The sequence below is a fragment of the Lycium barbarum genome, chromosome 4 (assembly GCF_019175385.1).
Source record: "Lycium barbarum isolate Lr01 chromosome 4, ASM1917538v2, whole genome shotgun sequence".
Taxonomy (NCBI): domain Eukaryota; kingdom Viridiplantae; phylum Streptophyta; class Magnoliopsida; order Solanales; family Solanaceae; genus Lycium; species Lycium barbarum.
The window spans coordinates 135,686,703-135,702,530 of NC_083340.1; the positions used below are offsets into that span (position 1 = coordinate 135,686,703).

At 34.6% G+C, this 15,828-nt stretch overlaps 2 protein-coding genes across 2 annotated transcripts; both read right to left on the bottom strand.

Annotated features, from left to right (window-relative positions):
* Positions 1-9,859: 9,859 nt before the first annotated feature.
* On the bottom strand, positions 9,860-11,116 carry LOC132636605 (ethylene-responsive transcription factor 4-like). Its single transcript, XM_060353552.1, has one exon. It carries the CDS (start codon positions 10,995-10,997, stop codon positions 10,032-10,034), a length of 966 nt encoding a protein of 321 aa, XP_060209535.1. The 5' UTR covers positions 10,998-11,116; the 3' UTR covers positions 9,860-10,031.
* Positions 11,117-14,681: 3,565 nt separating this feature from the next.
* LOC132637847 (serine/threonine-protein phosphatase 7 long form homolog) lies at positions 14,682-15,463 on the bottom strand. The gene is made up of 3 exons (XM_060354875.1): positions 15,303-15,463; positions 15,035-15,214; positions 14,682-14,948 (listed from the first exon to the last, which is right to left on the bottom strand). The coding sequence occupies exons 1-3, from the start codon at positions 15,372-15,374 to the stop codon at positions 14,682-14,684; spliced, it is 519 nt and encodes a 172-aa protein (XP_060210858.1). The 5' UTR covers positions 15,375-15,463.
* Between the last annotated feature and the right edge of the window lie 365 nt (positions 15,464-15,828).

Consider the following 15,828-nt stretch of genomic DNA (forward strand, 5'->3'; position numbering starts at 1 on the left):
TGAAGACACTTCTATTACATTCTTTTAACTTAAATTGTAAAATAAAGTAAAACCTAGATATACTTATTTTTCTTTCCTTAAAAATGAAATCAAAGGCCAAAATGTCCAACACAAAAGAGTGAAGAACACAAATATTTCTAAAGGCAGTAAATGTTCTGGTTAAGAATACTTGAGTATTCATTAAAATGCAAGAAAATAAAAAAGAAAAAATAAAAGAAAAACTCTATTCAATACATTTTTTCATTCAGATGTTAGTAATAAAACACCTAGTTTAAAAAAAAAAAAATTGAATGCTCTCTTAGTTGAAGTGACAATGTAAGTACCACTGCAATTTGATAAAATCAGATAATATATATGCTTATGGTGAACTGCTGGGTTTAATTTATTAGAAAAGAAAAAAAATGAAAAGAAAATATCCTGAAAAAATCGCAATTCATGTTTTGGTGACGCAATTTTTTGAGAATAAGTTATACTAGATTTACAAACTAGTTAAAAAAATAGTTTGAAAAATCGTAAATGAGAAGATTGAATTTGTATTATTGATTAGTAATAAATAAGGTTGATGAGGATGTTTATTAATATCTTCAAAAGAAAAAAAGTTGGGCCAAGTTGGGCGGGTTAGGTTATAACCCATTATTTAGCCCGTGTTGATCCAACCCATCTTAGCCCAAACAACTTTGGGCAGGGTTGGGCATTGATTCATTTTTTTATTCAGCCCATCTTGACCCGCTCAATTTCAGCCCAAACCACCCATTTATCACCTCTAGATCTCTATAAAGATGTCCACAGAGATTCTCGCATCCGATGCCTGTGGAGTTTGTAGCCTTCTCCAATTGCTTCCGGTGGAATGTGGGGTTACCTTAAAAGAAATGGGTCGGGTCAGCCGGTATGGGGATAAAAGTGGGTGGGTTTTACTTTTTAAATTAATTAGGAGTAAATAATATATGTAGCCAATCACAATAAGTCACATGACTTTTTAAAATTGAAAGGTTTAGGGTGTTAGTTTGAGGGGTATTCTTCAGCCAAAAATATAGGTTAGGCGTATTTTTAGACCAATAGGTGGATGGAGGGTATTTATAAGTCAGGGTATTGGGCGTACAATAATGTAGGCCCAATACATCAAGGATACGTAGACGTTCGGATCGTCATTTTAGGGATTGAAAAGGTGCCCGAAGTAAGTTTTGTTTGAAAAAACTTACTGTTTTTTCCATACTTTGACCAATAATTAGTCGTGTGTCAAGACTCCGAAACGTCAATATTTTATATAAAACCTGATATTTTTTCTGCGTACAATAATGTAGGCCCAATACATCAAGGATACGTAAACGTTCGGATCGTCATTTTAGGGGTTGAAAAGGTGCCCGAAGTAAGTTTTGTTTGAAAAAATTTAGTGTTTTTTCCATACTTTGACCAACGATTAGTCGTGTGTCAAGACTCCGAAACGTTATACTTTGACCAACGTTTACTGCATTATAGAAAAAAAAAATTTAGTACTGTTTCTATAATGCAGTATTTTACTGCGTTATAGAATTACTATTTTTTTTGTAATGTTTCTATAACGCAGTAAAATACTACGCTAAAGCAGTTAATGGCTCTGTCTTCGTGAACTGCTTTAGCGCAGTAAATTACTGCTCTAAAGGTAGTTTTGTAACTTTTTTTTTGTTGAGATATTTTGATTCAAAGTGATTTTTTGGAGGCATTTTAGTTCCGGACTCTAATAATAGATAGTGTCAAGCCCGTTTGCACGTATCACAATTCATCCTAAATTATTTCTTGATTAGACCAACCATTACCAGAGTTCAATTGTTCATATGAGTAAATTTAATGGATTCAGCCACCTTGATGCAATGCAGCCAGCTATCAGTTAATGAAAAAGGGTACAGTGAAATTACATTCGTGCGTGAAACCTATTAACGTTTTTTTTTTCATACTAATTTGATTTAATTTATTTTTTTTACGCTACAAAAGTCGTGAATTCATAAAAAGGAGGCGGTGCTAATCTTATGACAGCGCCTAACAGACAACGTGGCGAGTAAACACGCAATTGTCCCATTTTCCAAGATAAGTCCACGTTTCATTTGGAGCCCTTTTGTTGAAAAATACAACTAAGGTAAAAGGCAAAGGAGGCGGCGATTTTAATTTGAAAATAATGCTAAGTGCTACTTACAAGCAATCTTTTTCTCTAAAGGTTGGCCAAAATAACCAAAATAAAGGTTGGCCAAAATAAAGGCTTTAACCAAACACTTCAACTCCTAAAATAAGTATTTTTAGCCTTCTAAAAATTTGGCCAAAACCGCTTATAATAAGAAGAGGTGCGTTGTCATAGAGATCATAGGAGTGCTTGCTTTGAAGTTTAATGTAACCATATGTGGTGTAGCGGATCAGTGGTCGGATACAAAATTTTCACTCAGGAAATTCGGAAAAAAATAATAAAAGCTAATATAAAAAATAAAGTTATTCGTGGGAATCAAATCTAGAACACTAGAGATAATTATGAATACTCTGGACCACTTGACCTAATCTTTTATAATATTCAGAGTATTCAAAAATTAATATATGTACAAAAATATAGAAAATCTACCCTATATATAATGTAATTTTTCACCTCCCCGCCCTCTTAATCTGCCCCTGTAGTTGATAGAGTTACTTCTCTCTTGACCAGAGGTCTCGAATTCAAGTCCTATATATAGAAAAATTCTTGATATGGAGTGATTCCTCATAAATTGGCCCTACACAGAACGAATTCGAATATAGTCAAGCTCCAATACAAATGCCAAACAACGGAAAAAAAAGGAGAAATTTAGGACCCGTTTGGCCATGAGAATTATTCACTTTTTTCTGAAAAATTATTTCACTTTATTTAGAAATTAACTTTCGGTTATGAAAATTTCAAATACAACTTGGTTGAAGTTGTATTGAATTTGAAAAACACCTAAAATCTTATTTTTACTTTCAATACATTCAAACAATTAAATATTTTTTACAAAACTTATAACCAATTACAACTCTATCTTTAACTCTTAACTTTAAAATTTTAAATAAAGTGAAAAATATTTGATTTTCTATCGCCAAACGCCTACTTAATGTAGGAAAGAGACAAGGAGGTGCGTTAATCTCAGATAGCACCTAACGTAGGAAGTGGCGAGTAAACACGCAATTGTCCCATTTTCCAACCGCATTCGGTGATAAGTCCACGTTTGGTTCGAGTCCTTTTGTTGAAAAAGACAACTCAGGCATAAAGCCTGAGGAGGCGGCGTTTTTTATTAGCTCCTCTCTTGTTCTCCTCCTCACACGTCATCATTATTCCCCACACGCATTCTGTGCCATTTAGCGCCGTACGTGCTTCCTTTGTCCCACGCAATAAAAACCCTCTGAGATGTGCTGTTTTTTTGTTTACCTTTTTCATTTTTGAGATTTTATTTTCCCTCCTTCAAGTGAAAATAACAAAAAAGATAATCTACTTTCATAGCTCTATTTTAGCATAAAGTTGACATTTCGTACTTAGATATCGTAATCTTTCCACTTTCACATTTCTTTTTATAGGTTGTGCTACATTAAAGACCAATAAAAATACCTCTATTCATGAATCATGCATGAGCATAAACAGAGGAGTGCAAGGGAGGTTAATTGAACTAGAGGTGTTCATGGTTCGGTTTGCGTCGGTTATTGATTAAAATCATAACCAAATCAATTTATCGGTTTTGAAAAAATCTCTTTATCTGAATTCTTGATTACCACTATCTGCATGTTATATGTTCTTTAATTTTTATGTCTAAGATTTCTGTAGAGGGGTGCGATGCAGTATTTATGAGATGCAAGGATTTTATTTTAAGACAATTAATTGTTAAAAACACACGTGAAGTATTTTTTTAGTTTTATACCTGAACTATCAAATGTGAGAGTTTCATTCCTAAATTATTATCAATTAGTTTGCAAAACATACCTCGAATATTACTTGTTCATTTTTCCTACCTGAACTATCACCAATTATTTTGTAAAACACACCTCATTAAATGTGAACAACTAATAATTGTGATGTGTTTTGCAACCAGGTGATATTTTAGGCAGGAAAAATAAATAACTGATAGTTGAAATATGTTTTGTAAATTAATTGATAATAATTTAGGTACAAAACTCTCACACTTAATAGTTCAATAAAAATAAAATTGAAGTGTGTTTCTGACCATTATTTTTTAATTTTAATTGGAAAAATAACCATGCTCCTGATGCCTGCCGGATGGCGTCTCCATAAGGAATTAAGAAAGGAATAAAAAAATCAAAAGATAGCTAAACCAAATCTACTCCAAAAAAATCCGCCGACTTAAAGTAGTAAATATAAATATAATGGGCGTAGGGCCCACTCGAAGCTGCAGCGACGAAACGACTCACACAAGTCTACATGTGGGGGCCTACACTGTCTCCTGTTAGCTTCTCTTGTTTTTTCCACCGTTTCATTTTCTCCTTCGTTCCTATTTACTTATTCATGATTTGACTTAACACACCCTTAAGAATAATAAATAATAGTAGACGCTCTATGCCCGTATCGCGTACGGGCCCAACACTTCGGATTATAGTGTATCTATGTATATGTAGTTGTGTTTAGATAGTGATAATATATATATATATATACACACACACTATGTTCCAAATACGATTAGTATAACACTGTAGTTTGTGCTCCGTATCTAAAACTTTATTATATTCGTGTTTGCTACGAAAATTTATTAATACTTTTTAAAAGAGAAGACTTGTTTAAAAGAAAACTATTTTCCTCTCTTTGAGATAAAATAATAGCAATATTTAAGCATCAGTTGATACTTTCAATTTTAATTCGATTAATTTAAAGATGTAAAATACTTATTGTTTTTTATTAACTTTTGATTTGGATAATTTTAATTCAAATTATTAAATTAATTTTACATGTTTAAAACAAAACAAAGTAGAAATTAATTTTCTATTTAAATGAAGAAATGCTATTTTTTAATTTTTGGTAAATATTCTCGGTTTAGCATATTTTACTTGTCATGTTGTCTTTTGCATGATTGTTTAAGGAAATGTGAATTAGAATTATTCATTTGATATTAATCTCTTTTCACATTTATTAGAGTAAGAATAAAAATAAAAAAGTAATTAAATTATATTTTATTTTTTAAATATATATACTTTGGGAATTACATGAATATTATTTGATTTTTTAATATATGGGGTGCACGTTCCTTTTTTTTTTTTTTTTTAACGTTGGCTTTTTTTTTTTAAATATGGGGTCCACTTTTTTTTTTATGAGTTCCGAGAGGGTGGGGTCCACTTTTTTTCATGAGTTCGGAGAGGGTGGGGTCCACCCTCCCTTTTTTTTTTTAAGAGTGACTGACGACGAAGCATGGATAAATCGATGCTTCTATATAGTAGAAAAATAGAAATATAATAAAGTATTTCTATCTACTTTTTAGAAGAGTTGGTAATATAAAGTATAAAAAGTCATTTTTTTGTCCTTAAATAAAAAAGTGGGTGGGACCACAAAGGATTTTTTTGCCGTTAAATAAAAAAGTAGGACTGAATACGGACGACGATCTTGCCTCTATAAACCGGCTCTTCTATATAGTAGTAATAGTAAAGTAATACATATCATTTTTTTATCAAATTTTGATTTGGATAATTCTAATTCAAATTATTATATTAATTTTACATGTTTAAAATGAAACAAAATAGAAATTGTAAATATTTTTTGTTTAACTCATTTTACTTGTCATGTTATTTTTCACACGGTTTTTTAAGGAAACGTCAATTCGAATTATAATTTCACTAATTTATCTTATTAATTATTTGATCTTCATTTAATATTATATTTTCTTTTATGACATTAATCTCTTTTCACATTTATTAGAGTAAGGAAAAAATGAAAAAATAATTAAATTCTATCTTATTTTAATATATAAGTATTTTAAATATGTTGCTGTACAATAATTTCATTTGCTCCCACTAATGGGTTGATACGCATGTGGCAATAAATCCATCATTATTGATTTAATTGTTTGATTTTCTAAGCACTTTTTTTTAACATTATTTGTTTTTTTTTTAATATGGGTTTCACTTTATTTTTTAATATTGCTTGATTGTTTTAGTATGGGATCCACTTTTCTTTTCCTGTGAGTTTGGATGTGGTGGGTTCTACTTTTTTTTTTTCTTAAATACTGGTTGGTGTTTAATATGGGGCCATGCAGAACTTCTATTTTTTAATTTTTATTAAATATTTTTTGTTTAACTCATTTTACTTGTCACGTTATTTTTTACACGATTTTTTAAGGAAACGTCAATTAGAATTATAATTTCACTAATTTACCTTATTAATTATTTGATCTCCATTTAGTATTATTTTTTCTTTTATGACATTAATCTCTTTTCACATTTATTAGAGTAAGGAAAAAATGAAAAAGTAATTAAAATCTATCTTATTTTAATATATAAGTATTTTAAGTATGTTGCTGTACAATAATTTCATTTGCTCCCACTAATGGGTTGATACGCATGTGGCAATGAATCCATCATTATTGATTTAATTGTTTGATTTTCTAAGCACTTTTTTTTTTAACATTGTTTTTTTTTTAATACGGGATTCACTTTTTTTTTTTTAATATTGCTTGATTTTGTTAATATGGGGTCCACTTTTTTTTGTGTGGCCTTTTTTGTTTAACTCATTTTACTTGTCATGTTATTTTTTACGCGATTTTGTAAGGAAACGTCAATTAGAATTATAATTTTATTAATTTACCTTATTAATTATTTGATCTCCATTTAATATTATTTTTTCTTTTATGACATTAATCTCTTTTCATATTTATTAGAGTAAGGAAAAAATGAAAAAGTAATTAAATTCTATCTTATTTTAATATATAAGTATTTTAAGTATGTTGTTGTACAATAATTTCATTTGCTCCCACTAATGGGTTGATACGCATGTGGCAATAAATCCATTATTATTGATTTAATTGTTTGATTTTCTAAGCACTTTTGTATTTTAAGTATGTTGCTGTATAATAATTCATTTGCTCCCTCTAATGGGTTAATATGCATGTAGCAATGAATCAATCATTATTCATTTAATTGTTTGATTTCTAAGCACTTTTTTCTTTTTAACATTGTTTGTTTTTTTAATATGGGATTCACTTTTTTTTTTAATATTCCTTGATTTTGTTAATATGGGATCCATTTTTTTTTTCTCGTGAGTTTGGATGTGGTGGATTCCACTTTTTTTTTTAATTACTGGTTGGCGTATAATATGGGGCCAATTTTATTTTTTTAATATTAGTTGTTGTTTAATATATATGGGGCCCATAATTTTTTATTTTTGAAACAGACGATACACAATTTTTTAAGAAAACGTCAATTAGAACTATAATTTCACTAATTTACCTTATTAATTATTTGATCTCCATTTAATTTTATTTTTCTTTTATGACATCAATCTATTTTCACATTTATTAGAGTAAGGAAAAAATGAAAAAGTAATTAAATTCTATCGTATTTTAATTATATAAGTATTTTAAGTATGTTGCTGTATAATAATTTTATTTGCTTCCACTATTAGGTTGATACGCATGTGGCAATAAATCCATCATTATTGATTTAATTGTTTGATTTTCTAAGCACTTAATTTTTTAACATTGTTTGTTTTTTTAATATGGGATTCACTTTTTTTTTTTTTTTTAATATTGCTTGTTTTTGTTAATATGGGATCCACTTTTTTTTTTAATTACTGGTTGGTGTTTAATATGGGGCCCAAATTTTATTTTTTTAATATTAATTATTGTTTAATATATATGGGGAATTTTTTTTTAATTATTAATTATTAGTTGTTGTTTAAAATAATAATATATATGGGGCCACAACTTTTTTGGGGCCCTCAATTTTTTATTACGAAAACGGACGACGAATAATATTCCACTCGTGCTTCTATATAGTGTAAATGTTATAATTATTATCTTTTTTTAGTTTTCTTTTCTTTAGTCCAAAATAAATAAATTTTATAAAGCCCAAACAAATATTTTTTTTCATTTTAATTTATGTGAACTCATTTTTTTGTGAACCCACTTTTTTATTAATTCGTGCAAAAAATAATGATCTCTTTCTAAATTTGAAAATAATTTATTTTTATGCAATAATTTATAGCCACACAAAATACATGTGACTTATTTAACTTTACAAGTTTAAAAGTGTTCTCTACTTTCTTAAACTGCGCACTCAGTCAAATAGGTTAACATAAATTGAAACAGCGGGAGTATTACTTAATTTTTGTCAAAGTTACTCTCCTGATGAGTTTTTTCAAATCTCAATATTGACTATTTCTAATTTTAAAAAGAAATTAAGAAAAATAACATGATAATATTGTCAATGACCCTTTAACTAATGTAATTAAATAACTTACTTTCTCAACGAGTGTGCCACATTTCAAAAATTTATTTATTTTGGGTTGAAGAAGTATAAGTCATTTCACTCATTGAGAAATGGATGAAAATAATCAGTACTTTATAATAAGGATAAAAAATGTATAAAAATATATTATCTCTTGAATTTTATATTAAACAAATATAAAAATGAACATCTAATTTAAGTATAGTAAATAAATAAAATTGGACTTGAAATAGCTTCTTACCTCAGTTAGCCATGAGCCCATCTGCTTCCTTCCACGAATATCCAACTGATGCTTTATATGGAATTATACTTTTTTCTTTCAATTTACAATTAAATAATTAAAGTACCATTTTATTAGACACTTGAACGTAGGAATGGGATGAACTCATGAGAGCAATTAATATAGTGGCAAATATAATATTTGTGGACGGCGAAATAATACACGTGCCGCCTACTTTGGACACGACAGGTTCCCCGTCAACACGGATTCGTAATGATCTAGGACCACATCACTGTTTTCTTGCCTTAAAATAATCCCCAGTGACTTGATTTCTGCGAGTTACAACGTGAGACTGCAGTAATTTACAATGCTCTCCTCCAACTACTCAGACTCTTCCATTTGAACTTCATTTGGTAGTTCCTTCTTTTGTTAAATAAAGCCTGGACTAGATGCAATAATATATTTTAATGGTTTCTCAAGTATTTTCCCAGAAAAAATTAGTAGTAGAAGGTTGTACCAAACAAATTTAGAATAACTGCCGCTCAACAAACATCATCCGACTTTGACAGAGCCCAGAAGGTCAATTTCCGGCTTGTCGCCTAACAATTGCTGAACCCAAGAAATAAACTTAGATGTAATCCACTTTACCCCATCCTAATTAACGGAAATACCTTTTCTTATTCTCACCTACATTTTCAGAAACAAACAACATTTGGATTGGCTTGTTAAGATTTGGCGGATCACTTGGCCGGTCGGTGGCTATAACGAATAATACGCTCTTAGTTCCCAATGATTAAGACCCACATTTGAACTATTTGCACTGTCAGGTGGCTAATAAAAACACCAAATTGTCAAAACAACTCCTCAAACCAATAGATAAAACAGAGTAAGAGCCCGTTTGGATTGGCTTATAAATTGCTTTATAAGTTGCTTATAAACTATTTTCAGCTTTTTTGAGTGTTTGGCTGGTCAGCTTAAAATCATTTTGTGCTTAAAATAAGTTCAAAAAAATAATTGAACTCTGACTTAGCTTATCTAAAACAAGCTTATAAGCTAAAAACAACTTATAAACTAAAAAAATAAGTTAGACTACCCAACTTATTTTTTTTAAGTTATAAGCAAAAACAACTTATAGGCATAAGCCCATCCAAACAAGCTCTAAGCAACTTGAGCAAAGCAAAGAATAGTTCTTGAACATCTAAGAAAAGAAGACAAGCGGATAGGAAACATCCATTTCTTTGAAAGAAGTAAAATCCGAAACTTTCATTAATCAACGGATGTAAAAGACGAGTAATTGAACTACAAATGGTAGAAACATCAATCAGAAGGCTGCAAAAAAAAAAAAAAAAGTCTTCAACGTATATACAAAAATTAGCCATTAATCACTCTCTCTAATTAGTAAACGTCAAGCTTCCATAGGGGGAGCAAGGTTAAGATCAAGATTTAGTTCTCTTCTAGCTATAGAAGATGAATCAGATTCACTATGAAGTACTCTACCAGTTACGCCATTAAACTGAGCCACCACCGGTTCAAACCGGCGTGGTTGTAGCCGGTTCACTAATCCTGTTCGCACAAAATTACCATCAAACAAGAAGACTGGTTGTCCATTTGGCAGAACCGCCATAGACGGTTGGTGATGGAAAACTGGGAACCCATTTCTAACATAGTCGCCACCTTCAACGACAGCCCCAAAGTGGCGCGTGAGACCAAGCTCAAGTGGCGCGTGCACACCAGTTTCTCCACTAGCTGAGTCAGTAGAACTGCTGTTATTACTAGGTGGAACTGACATCATAGCTAGTTGATGATAGAAAATCGGAAACCCGTTTCTTACTAACCCAACTTCAGCATTGCTACCGACTTTTTCGACTGTGCCAAGGCGGCGCGTGAGATCAAGCTCAGACAGCGCGTGAACAACAGTTTCCCCACTAGAAGACTCTGAAGCACTGCTACTAAGGAAAACCGGAAACCCAACTTCAGTAGAGCCGCCACCATCGTTACCTCCATCAACAGCAGTGCCAAGGCGGCGCGTGAGATCAAGCTGAAGCGGCGCGTGAACACCAGTTTCTCCACTAGACGACTCTGTAGGACTGCCACTATCACGGGAACTTTGATTTTCTGATGGTAGAGGGAAGTTTATCTTGGCTTTGGGTCCACGGAACTCTATAGCGGCAGCATCGTAAGCCTTTGCAGCCTCCTCAGCACTGTCAAAGGTGCCTAACCAAACACGACTCTTCTTGCCGGGGTCACGGATTTCAGCAGCATAACGACCCCATGGCCTCTTCCTTACTCCTCTGTAATGAACTTCTTTATTATTCACTCCATTTGTCTTCACATTTCCTACTTTCAAACAGCCGTTAGCTTTTTCTTTCATTTTTTTGTGACTGGATTTGTAAGAATAACTTAGAGTAGCTATGGGTGGGTTGTTCCACTTATGATGTGCATTGAGTTTGTTTATATAATGGAGGATAGAGGTGAAAGTAGAGCGGGTAAGAACTTTCTCTACATTTAACGGTGTAAATTAAAGGGTAAATCCGTTGGCGGCGTGTCGAACATTTTTCACTTGAACAAAACTAATTAGTAATACTCCCTCCCTTCATTTTTACTTGTACCACTTCTAATTATTAGTAAATTATCTAATAATTGAAAGCAACTAAATATATTTTAAAAATTAAACAAGTATGGAGGTTCAAACTGAACAAGTAAGGGGAGTAATTTATCTACTCCCTCTCAAATATAAGGATCAAACTTAATAACTTTAACAGTCAATTTTGATATAAATTTTTTAAAATTGTAAAAATAAAATTTTATATTTAAAAATTATATAATTTTTTTTTATAAATTATGATAATTTATAATTTTTACTGACGGAGTACTAGTCATAATTAACTTCTTACCTCCTTTTGAGAGTGAGATCCGTGAGTGGGGTTAAAAATGCGGTCAACGTGCAGTTTGATTGGAGATGGGGCGCGTGGGGGGGGGGGGGGGGGGGGTTTGGGGAGCTGAGAGTAATAATGTGTATGGGATTACGTGGGCAGGCGGGCATTTCTAAAGACAAAAGCGGCCCCGCCGGCTTTTGGATTTTTACATTTCACAAGACGGCCGCCGCTGTTTTCTGGAATTTGGGCTTCCCTGTGTTAATTCTAGAACACTCTTGTCCTAGAGTCCGCGATTTTTATAGCACAAAAAATAAAAAGTTAAACCAATTTAGCATAAAAAATAAATATTACTAGATTTTACGCATTAAATTAGTGCGTGAAAGGACCAAACTGCAAACAATGCAAATTAGGCCTTTCACGCACGAATTTCGTGCGTGAAGGAAGTCTTCTGATTTTTTTTTTGTGTTACCTTTCAAATCACGTATTTTTCATACTTTGGGCAAAGATTAATCATGTTTCAAAACCCCAAAATATCAATATTTTATATAAAACTTAATATCTTTTTTTACGTACAATAATGTCGGCTCATTACATCAAGTCCACCTAAACGTTTGGATCGTCGTTTTAGGGGTTCTAAAGTGCCCCGAAGTAAGTTTTGAAACTTGTCATATTTATAAAGTTTTGATTTAAGTGTTTTATTATATTTGAATGTACAAATATAAATATTTAATTTAATAATAATTCATTCAATACGAGAGGTTTATACTAATTAAAAAATAATTCATTCCATTTAATTACAATACTAATTCAAAGCAATACAATAATAAATTACAATAACAATACAATCTTCAAGTTCGAGAGGCTCTATTACTTTGAGACGTGCTTATACTACCACGGCCTTGTTGCCCACACGAACGCTTGTCATGGCCATATTGCTTACATGTAGAGCACTTGCGAGAGTAAGTTCTTTCACTAACATTCATTTGATTGGGTCTACGACTCCGTGAGTTAATGCCCAATTTCCTGATGTAATCCTTGTTAGCTACCATCGAAAACGACTCGTTTGGCCAATAAGCTTCATTACCAAGTGGGTGGAATTGGCCGGAATATGCTCTAAGGTAACTGTGGACCTTGTATTCCCCCGCCACATAACTTGTTACCGTTTCTCTCATTCTCTCGAAGCACTTGACAGCATGAGAACACGGCATGTGGTACGTTTGCCACTTACCGCAAGTGCATGTTCTTGTTGCCTCATAAACGGTATGCACGTTTCCACCCTTACCGTTGTAATAACCCGTCCTAACTTCATACACATGTTGAATTGGGTCATACTCGTTCATTTGGTGATGCTCACATTTTTTTCTATAATGCTCCATATTTTTTAAGGGCTTTGGCATCCATGTCCCACCGTCGGCTAATATCGCTCTGGCCTGCCTTATCCTAATAACAAATCGCTCCACAACCTGTTTGAAAGTCATTCTCACCATTGTGGTGACATGGAGTCCTCGAGCAGATTTCAGCAAACCATTGAAAGACTCTGAGCTGTTTGTTGTGAGCATGCCCCATCTTTTGCCTCCATCAGCATGGAGCGTCCATTTTTCAACTTGGAGTTTCATCAACCAAACGTATGCGGGTTCACTCACTGCCCTGATCAGATCCATTTTTGCAGCCCATTTTCGTTGTTGATGCTCCATCGCAGCCCCCCACATCAATTTGTTTAGAGTGTCATTATGAAACGTTGATTGGAAATTTACCTTCAAGTGCCTTAAACAATAGCGATGGTAAACAAAAGGAGGCTGCCACCCCGATAAATTATCCATATTGTGCAATATGCCTTTATAACGATCAGACAACACGCATATGGCGGTACGATCCTTAATAACATGAGTTTTCAAATGGGTCAAAAAGATCCCCCATCTGTCGTTGCTCTCGTTAGCGGCAATTGCGAAAGCAAGAGGAAATATTGACCCATTGACATCCATTCCTACTGCAATTAGGAGCTTGATGTCGTAGGCACCATATACATGTGTACCATCTATGCATATCACTGGTCGGCAGTGAGCAAAACCATCAATGTATGGTTTGAATGTCCAAAATACGAAGTTGAAGATTTTACCCTCTATAAGCCACCACTCTACAACAGTACCATTATTAAAATGTTGTAGAGCTGCCATATACCTTGGCAGCGATTACAAAGAAGTATGCCAATTTCCAAAGACCATCTCAAAAGCGCGTCTACGCCCGAGAAATCCCTTTCTGTCGCATATAGTTTTACTAGATGCGGTTTGAAGGTTTCGAATACAATCTTTGATGGGGTACCTGCACAAGTTTAAACAAACAACATTTAGTAATGATCTTTCAATTGATATAAGACATATAATGTACTAGGTAGGATAAGTTACCTTGGCGTTTCGACAATGTCTTTAAGTAACACTTGAGCAATCATGTTTGTATCTAAATTATAATGATCTGCTCGATTTTCTTCCATATCATAAATGTGTCTTTCGCGGAATTTTGTGATAGCCCACATACCATCAGGCTTAACAATTCCCCGAAGCAACCACTCACAGCCTTGATACTGTCGTCTACAAACTAGCCTCCATATCTTTGTGTTTGACTGATCAACCTTAAACTCCCTCATGTCCTTAAAATAATAAATTTTGACAGCCCGTTGCAACGCCTTTTTGGATGCGAACAACATTCCTTTTGCAAGGTAGCATCGATCTTTGTCGATGGAATATCTGTAGTCGCCGGCTGGTAAGAACTCGGCGGGATCTCTGAAGTCGACGGAGCCTCATCACCTCTGCCAGCCCTACCACCTCTACGACGGCCACCAACTCCTCGGCGACCACTACCACCTGCTGCCCCACGGGAACACGCTCATGGAGACGCTCAAAGTCATATGCCTGTCTCATACCAGTCTCGGCAAGATCAATCATCCGTGCGGCATACTCCGCCGTCTCGGGGGCCTCCGTACGGGCAGTGCTCTCATAGAGCATCGTCTGAACGGTCCGTACCAGCGCCTCGTACGTTCCTGCGAGAGCTACATATCCCTGGCCATCTGGACGACGCCTAGAGGGGTTGCCAATAATGATGCGAGTGATCCGCATGTACCACTCCATGTACACATGGATCGGAGTGTCATGTCTGACCACCGCTAGGCTCGTCATCCTAACATCCTAACTCTGGACCTGCTTCTGCATATAAAGTCGCCATGCATCATCGACTCCCGTACGCTCGTCCCTCGCATAGTGGTCATGCTCCCAAACTGTAGCCGCGGGTATATTCTGTACATATCCAAACTGCCGTAACACGCGGTCGGGCGCGTGATACTCAACGATATCCATATGTATCAATGGACACCGCGACATCCACATGTACTGACCAGCCCTACAAAACGCCGGCAGCTCATCCAAAATATGATCATACGGCGTCCATATAAAAGCCTGTAAAAAGAATTGAACTAGTTAACAATAAAAGACTAAAATAGTAGCTATGTGGTCTAGCGTGTGGATCCAAAATGTGAACATACCGTCTGCGCCGTCATGCGGTCTAGCTGATCCCTAAACGGGAGAAGGTTGTGATGCGTCTCCGCACGTCGACGTACGCCTCGCGACCATCTCCGCGCGTATGGCATCGGCACAGTAAGATAGTCAGCGGGAGGGTGAGCTGGTATGGGCTGAAAAGGTCTCAACCTAGTCCACACCCATATCTGATATAGTCATTTAAAAAACATTTTATCAGTCGTCGTTTTAAAAAAATATATTTTGTGTTTAATTACACACACTTAAATATATTACCTGAAGGAGTGAGCAAAATGCAGGGACCTCTACCCTTGTGCCCATAGAACATCGGCATAATCCTTGATACATATAGCCCAGCACAGCAGCGCCCCAACTATAACATCCTATCTCGGCGAGATCGTCGATATACCGAAGATACCGCAAGCTCAAATGCGAACCCGAAGTGTTCGGGAACAGGATGGCCCCGATATGATGAGTAGGTATAGACGCGCGCGTCGATCAACATCAGCCTGAGGCGTGTCCTCTCCAATCGGATGCTGCATGTCTGTGAGGCGCAAGTGAGCGTAAAGGGCCGACAACAAAAGCCGACTTTGGCCGGAAATATGACCATCCAGAGCCGCGAAACCAGTGAGCCTAGTCAACTCATCCCAGTAAGGCGGCAGCACAGGAGGCTCCTCAATATACAATGGGCGTCCATCAACCTGTAGCCCATAAATGACCTCCACATCCTGAAGGGTAATGGTAGCCTCACCGATGCAGAGATGAAATGTGTGCGTCTCCGGTCGCCACCTCTCAATTAATG